Raw genomic sequence first — 7,398 nt, 5'->3', positions numbered from 1 at the left:
TAGGGAAAGTTTTAGGCTTGTGGCTGCAGTTAATCTTGTGGAGTCTGTTGTCGGAGGGCTGTTATTTGATTTCCACTAGCGGTATGAGGAAGCTTGTGCAGCGATGGATGCTCCAGGACATAATTTCTAGTAGTTGACTGACAAACAAATTGGTGAGACAGCCTGGGCTTTGAACGCTGCGATGTTTGTGTCCCAAAACGCCGACTGTACTTACCCGAGGCAAACCGAGTGCTCTGTCATTTGTAGCAAGAAGCTTTTGGTTCATTTTTCCTATTGTCACGAGCTCTCCAATATTGTCTTTTTTGTCTTTTTGAGCTTTAAAGAAGCTCTCACTCCTGTAAGGTAACCTGGTAAGTTCCGGTGATGTTTCCAAAAGCAAAGTCTTGCGTAGCTGACAAACGTACCCGCTCACGCTGCGAAATGAAACGACTGAAACCAAGCCTGTGATGTGATTTCTGTAATATTTCTTAGTCACCGTTATCATACAGGAATCTTTGTCATCATAGCAACTGCTCTATGGGTATCTTGCTTGATCGTCAGAGTAGATGGTGGTCGCTTCTTATTCTCCTGTAACAAGATAAATAATGGGGGAGAGTGTTTCTGTGCACATATGCTTGCTGGCTACTGACCTGCAGGGAAATGACAGTTGTAAGCACTACGTTTTCCTGTGATACAAGCTGTTGTGCTGACCTGACTCTGCCCTCTGAACTGCTCTTGGTTTCCAGGGCGACGTTTTCAAGACCAGGGGCGGTGGACAGGCAGTGCAGTTCACGGAAATAGAGACTCTGAAGCAAGAATCTCCAACTGGGTGAGTTGTCCTCTTAATTTTAGGTTCTGATGCTGCTGGAGATGAGTAACTCAAACAGTAACTGCTCCTGGTCCAAAAGACTGAACAAATGTTGTTGCATTTAACTTGTAAATCATATAAAAGTAACGTGGAGAGGCTTATAGATACTGTAGGTGCTCTTAAGGCTGGCCTGCTGCTGAGTGAAGTATTCTTTAAGAAAGTACAGAATGCGTTCTCTTGTACACGAGAATCTGCCAAAATACATGATGCTTCTGACCTTTTTTCCACATCCTCCTCTTTCAGTCGAAAACGGAGATCATCCCCTGATCCTGACCCACCTGAGGATGCTGCAGACTCTGAATGGACCGATGTAGAAACCAGAGTAAGCTACAAAGGAAGGAGGGATCATAGTCATGCTTGATCCGGATGAGGATTTGGGGTGGTAGCTGGGTGGGGGTTAGCACAGAGACTGATTTTCTGTGTCTTCTCAGTGTTCTGTGGCAGTGGAGATGAGGGCAGGATCGGCTCTTGGACCTGGGTACCAGCATCATGCTCAGCCTAAGTAAGTGCATCTCTCCTTTGTAGCTGGGGTGTTGCAGTCTCCTCCCTGAGAACATCTAAAGCAAGAGAACTTGTTTTGTATCTTTAGATCAATTTAAATTAAATAAGGTTGCAAATACTTTATTAATCATTTCAGTATAGTCTAGGGAGGAGACAACTGTGGGGTATCCCTAATGGTACACTTGTATGTAGCCAATACTCTAGCTGCTGCCTGCTGTGTAATTGTCAAGGCACCAGCTAAGGAACCATGGGCTCTGGAAGAAACTTCCCTCTTTTTCAAATGCATAATGGTCTGGATTCTTCAGGGCTGTCTTATCAGTCTTAAATGTTGTGGTCGGTGGTGGTTGCACACACAAATTCAAGCCCACCAAACCAGAAGTCCCAGTTTCTAGCAAAAAGTCCCCATGATCCAGCAGTTTGTGAGGCTTGTGCCCAACGCTTGAGCCCCACGTCTCACAAAACGCTTCCCCGACAAAAGAAATGCTTCAGATGAGACAGTTCTGTTACAGTACGAGTAGGAATTAAATATCCAGGTTTGGCTTCTTGCAGGTAGTGCCGTGGAAGTCACCCCTTCAGCTCAGGGAAGGGAGTTTTGCAAGACATTTACAGGCAGGAGAGCGGGCTGGAGAGGTAAAGGGGTTTCTGTGGAGCCAAAATCAACTCAACTGGCTGCGTTTGGAATCCAGGAAGTTTAGAACTATGGTCTAAGGGTATTTTGGAGAGTATCTGAAATGGGTAATCCCTGTCGGATAAGGTGACAAATATGTACCTTTCATATGCTTTATTACATCTCTGATTAAAAACCGGGACCTGCTCGAGGTGGCCACTGCTACTTGCAGCCTTGTAATATTGCAGTAAATCCTTGAGTTTGCCAGTGCGTTGAATTGGATCTTGTATGTATTTAAACTCATGAAATCATAAAAATAAAACTTCGGTTTGAGCTCGTGGCTGTTTAAAAAGAAAAAGGGGGAAGGAAAAGACAACAGATTCATTAATAAATAAGCTCTTTAGTTTTCTTGTGTTAATTGTAGCATTTTTAGAGCACAGGACACACGTGAGACTCATGGCTACAGCAGAGTAGGTAGAGGCTGTTGACTGCTGTTAAGGAAAACCACTGCTGTGTGAAACCTGACAGTTGTTTGTGGCTCTGTTTTTCTTTCTTTTAGGCGGAGAAAGCCATGAACTCGATGTGCTGCTGCTCTGGAATCCTCTTGACTTTGTTATCAGCCTGATGTAATACCTGCTGCCAGGGATAAACTTGAACAACTGCTTTCTTATCACTTCAGGCTTACATTTCTTATAATGGCCTGTGCTAGGCAGTAGTTAGATAGGAGATACTATTTTTTTGGTTTTGATCCCAAAGAAGTGCATGTGTAGGTGTGTATGTATTTAGTAGATGTAGGGGGCTCTGCCCTTGTGTCCTCTGGGCTTGTGAATATCACCTTCCATCTGGTATGGATGAAGCCCTTGTTGTTATTGAGCTGTATCTTTATAGACTGGTGACACAAGGCTTCTGCCCTGTGTGTTTTTAGAGCTTATAAAAAGCTCAAAATTATATTAAAAATTATTAAAAAATATAAAAAATATAAAAAAAATTAAAAATTATAAAAAATTATAAAAAAAATTTCTAAAAATGCAAAGTACTTGTGGTCACTATCCCTTCCCTGTCAGGTCCTCTGTTCTGAAGAGGCATAAGCGATGCTATTTATTTAGATGCAGTAACGCACTTTAAGAGTGTCTCTATGCCATTTCATATCTTGTTGTAACCAGCAACAGCTTGGTGATAAGGATTTCTCCTTGGAAGAATCCCCTTTGATTATTTAATATGCAAATCAGCTTGTAAAAAAACATTTCAATCTTCAAACCTTCTCAGTAACGAAGAACACCGAGATAAGTAACGGTGACTTGACATTAGACCTACTTTGTTTCGTAGAGTTAGTAAATAATTAAATGTTTTACGTCTGTAGATAGGGAGTAAAAGGGTAATTGCTCACAGATATGGTGAGAACTTGATATGTAAACATGTTGAAAATAAATACTTTTATTCAATGGCTCTTGCAAACCACGCTCTTGTTACTTAGGGCTGTGTGGAGCTACAGAAGCGAAGGTGAGCGCTGCAGCGTCTTGCCTGTGTCTTGTGCAGAGAGCTGTGGATGAATGGACCTTTTGGGATACTTAACTTTAAACCAAGGAGTCTTGCTTGCATCCCGAGGTGTTTTGAACAACCTTGTTTTTGTGCCTGCAAATTGCTTTCAAGGGCACTTGGTTCTGTTTTGAGTGAGTGACTGCCTTGTTAAAAGATATTGAAGCTTGGAGCTTTTTGCAGCGAAAGAAAAAGCTTTTGTTACTAAGTAGTTTTAAAAATACTTTTATAAAGCCTAGGGGATTTTTTTTTTCCTTGATTTTTGAAAGGAAAAAAGTGATCAATACTGGTGCCTGTTTGTAGCTGGTATAAACACACGTTTGTTTTCAGGTGGTGCACGAGAGCTTCTATTTGAAGCTCTATTGGTCTCTCAACCCTCAGCTGGAGCAGAAAGCTGCACATAATCCCTCTGAGAAAGCACAGGGCAGAGCATTATTATTGTATTGTTATTTATATTATATTATATATTATTTTACATATATATAATGGAGCAGGCAGTGCTGCTTAATGAGTAGTGGTGTCTGTTTTGTTCTGGGAAGCAAGAAGCCCTGGTTCAAAAAGCTAAGAGATGGATGTGTGACAGGTATGTGTTTGCTCAGTGTGTGTGCAGGATGCTGGTTCAAGTACAGCTTTGCTTTTATTTGCTGCCTGCCTAATTAATTAAACGTCTTAGATTACAGCTAATAAGTCACGAGTGGCAAACAGAAGGAAAACCAACGAGGGGAAGAAGCAGCCTGAAGAAATGGATGGGGTTTATCGGAGAGGCTGCTGCGTGGTGAGCTGGTGCCACTAGATGGGGTGGGATAACCACCAGGGGCTGGGTCCCTCCTCTGCCCTGCAGGGATTCAGCTTTGCCACGGCCTTGGGGCAGGGAATTGCTCCTTTCCACCCCGCAGAGTCTTGGGACACCCCAACCTGCACAGGGGGTCCCGTGCTGCCGCCCATCTCCCTGCCTTTTACTGTTAATCGATGGGAAGCTAAAGATAGGAAGGGCAGCCTACAGAAATAACAAAAGGAACTCAAGTAAAGCCCATGCTCCTATTTCTGGCGCTTAAATTAACTCCTTCACATGCACTAAGAAAAATATTAATCTGCTCTTAATGATGAGCAAGCTGTCAAGGGCATTATCTCTCTGATTTGAATTCAATCATCCTGTCATCAGCCTAAGTCGTGTTGGAAGTGTTACTGGGGGAACATGTGAGAAACGGATATTCAGGAAAACATTTAGCTGCAGAACATGGCTCCGTTTGGGCTGCTCCTAAAGCGACGTGAGAGGCCTTCTGAATTAACCCTCAAAGTGCTGGGGTTTTATATCAAAGGATGCGTGGCCAAAGTGTTGATTGCTCAGTCCTCGATGAGTTCTGTGTTTTGTGTGACGATTTACAAGAGCTTTGCTCAGAAACTCCTTATTTTGAAGGAGAAAGGCATCAAACGCACAGAACGTAGCTGCTGCAGCCACTTTGTCCTACTGTAAGCATTAATCAGGAGCAGAAATAAGGACCTTGCTGAGCAGGATCCTTGTCCGTGGCAGTGTGGTAGCAGCCTGTCTCGACTCCCACCCATCTTTCTTGTGCCTCAGTTGCCCTTGAGGTCCATCGCTGAGCTTACTGTGCTGTCCCCGAGCAGGATTTAGGGGTAAGGTGAAGAATGGGCTGCTCTGCCCTGAAGTCTGGGCTGGTCACCACCCCAGCAGCCAACACAACCGTGCTGCACCTCTCATCTTCATTAGGTACATCTTTAATTACCCAGAAGCTGTTATTACCTCCTGTGATGGGCAGCAGGGATAACTTTAAAGATTGCAGTCTAATGAGTGCAAATGAGCTCTGCGAGCTGCCCTGGGTTCGTGCTTGGCTGAGGACTTGGGCTCATTCATGAAAATGACGGAGGAGAGGACACGGGGACTCAGTCGAGGGAGGTTCTCCTGCCCCTCTGCTCTGCCCTGCTCACACCACAGCTGCAATCTTGGGTCCAGTGCTGGGCCCTCAGCTCCAGAAGGACAGGAACTGCTTGAAAGAGTCCAGCAGGGCCACCAAGTGATGGAGGGAGTGGAGCATCTCCTGCTGAGGAGCGGCTGAGGGAGCTGGGGCTCTTGAGCTTGGAGCAGAGGAGCCTGAGGGGTGCCCTCATTCCTGGGGATCCATTGGGAAAGGGCAGTGTCAGGAGGAAGGAGCCAGGCTCTGCTCTGGGATGGCCAATGCCAGGACAAGGGGCAATGGTCCCAAGCTGGAGCACAGGAGGGTCAAGCTGAAGCTGAGGCCAAAGTTTGTGAGTGTGAGGGTTCTGGAGCATGGCCCAGGCTGCCCAGAGAGGTTGTGGAGTCTCCTTGTGTGGAGACACCCAAAGCCCTGGCCGTGTTCCTGTGTGACTGCTCTGGTGATCCTGCTCTGGCAGGGGTTGCACTGGGGGAGCTTTCCAGGGCCCTGCCAACTCCTCACATCCTGGGATTCTGGGACTCCTGCAGCAGCAGTGATGGCAGCCGCAGCTCCATGTGCCCACCAAGCCCGGTTTCCCAGCCCAGCAACACTTTTGCCAGTCCCATTTGGTGCCACTCAATCGCGTTCCTCCGAAGTCGCTCGCGTCTTTACGTCTTCTTCACATATTTACCCTCGCGCAGAGCGCTGGCGCTGTTTACTCTGCAAAGATTCCTCTAAGACTCGCCTGAGCACACAATTTACTCAGCTAACAAGGGCTGGCATTTATTGTGGGTATCTCTGTGTACTTGTCGTGCTTCGGTCTCTGCTGACATTCAGTGGGAAGCGTTAAAGCAAACAGCAGCAGGAGCAGGGCTGCCAGTACCACGGCTCCTCTGAAAGAGCTGAACCAGGCTGCCTGCTTGATATTGGCCAGAGCCAGCTCCAGAGCATGGAAAAACCTTTTTGCAGCAAGTGGGGCTTTGGGGAGAAGTGTTCATCGTTGGAAATTCAGCTTTCTTTTTTCCTTTGCATGTATGCCTGCCTTTATTTTTCCCTTGAGCTGTGAGCTGATCGCAGCTAATGTTTCCTGAGAGCGGCTGAGGGAGCAGCCGTATGGAACAGCTCAACGCTCACGTTTCCAGTGAGTGAGCTTTTGGGGGTTTTAGCCCTGGATTTGTTATTGCCCAATAATAGAGCAATTTATTGGGTTAAAGCGATTTATAGAGCAGGGGCTGGAAGCCCAAGGGCATCCCTGGGGCTCGCTCTCGCTGTCAGCAGCAGCAGCGTTTGCCTGGAAGAGGCGCTGCCTCTCGCCTCCCTCTTGGATGTGTGATAAATTATGTGGTTAGTGCTTTTCTTCATTGAAACGGGGATTATTGCAGGTCCTTCTTGTTTCTGCCAGTCCTGTTGGCCCCCAGGATCATCCCGTGCTCCAGCGTGTGATGCATCGTGCTATTTTACAAAGGCTGGTAGCCCGCTGGTGAAAGCAGCTCCTCAGTGCTTTTGTTCTGGGGCCGGTTTCTGTGATTTCTGGTTCATGTGACTGGAAGCCTGCAGGATTTCAGCACATCCAGGCAGCTGGCTCTGGATGTGAGCTGACAAACAGCGGATGCCCTGCTCGGAGAGCGAGCCTGGTGTCAGACAGGAATCTCAGGCGGTTTGCTTGTCCTCTCGTTCCTTAGCAAGCCAGAACGCTGAACCGAACTGGTGTTTACCTTTTGAGGTAACAAATTCCCTGCCCCATCTCCCTGCCAGCTCCGAGTCGTCAGAGTTTCCTACTGGCACAAGGCGAGGGCTCTGGGCTCTGTTGCTTGTGTTGCTTGGATGCTGTTGGCATTAATTGCCTGCAGCCGCTGCTGAGTAATGAAAAGCAGAAGAGCACCGTGCAGGCTCAACCCTGACATGGAAGACAGCGGGAGCTGGAGCAGAGCTGTTCTTCAACAGCTGAAAACGGGTCAAGATGCTAAGTTGGGAGGGAGTGTTGATCTGCTGAG

General features: G+C 46.7%; 1 protein-coding gene across 1 annotated transcript in view; it reads left to right on the top strand.

The window, feature by feature from the left end:
• Window positions 1–1,349, top strand: part of KIF23 (kinesin family member 23) — a gene marked incomplete at both ends in the record, with an annotated part of 15,030 nt that extends 13,681 nt beyond the window's left edge. The window contains 3 exons of the mRNA XM_010185109.1: window positions 726–808; window positions 1,091–1,169; window positions 1,279–1,349. Coding sequence (XP_010183411.1) covers window positions 726–808; window positions 1,091–1,169; window positions 1,279–1,349 — 233 coding nt within the window. The remainder of the gene's footprint in view (window positions 1–725; window positions 809–1,090; window positions 1,170–1,278) is intronic.
• Window positions 1,350–7,398: the final 6,049 nt, after the last annotated feature.

The sequence above is a fragment of the Mesitornis unicolor genome, unplaced genomic scaffold (assembly GCF_000695765.1).
Source record: "Mesitornis unicolor isolate BGI_N332 unplaced genomic scaffold, ASM69576v1 scaffold15315, whole genome shotgun sequence".
In the NCBI taxonomy this organism is placed as follows: domain Eukaryota; kingdom Metazoa; phylum Chordata; class Aves; order Mesitornithiformes; family Mesitornithidae; genus Mesitornis; species Mesitornis unicolor.
Note: the sequence above shows the minus strand (reverse complement) of the source record. Positions and strands in the feature narration are given on the sequence as shown.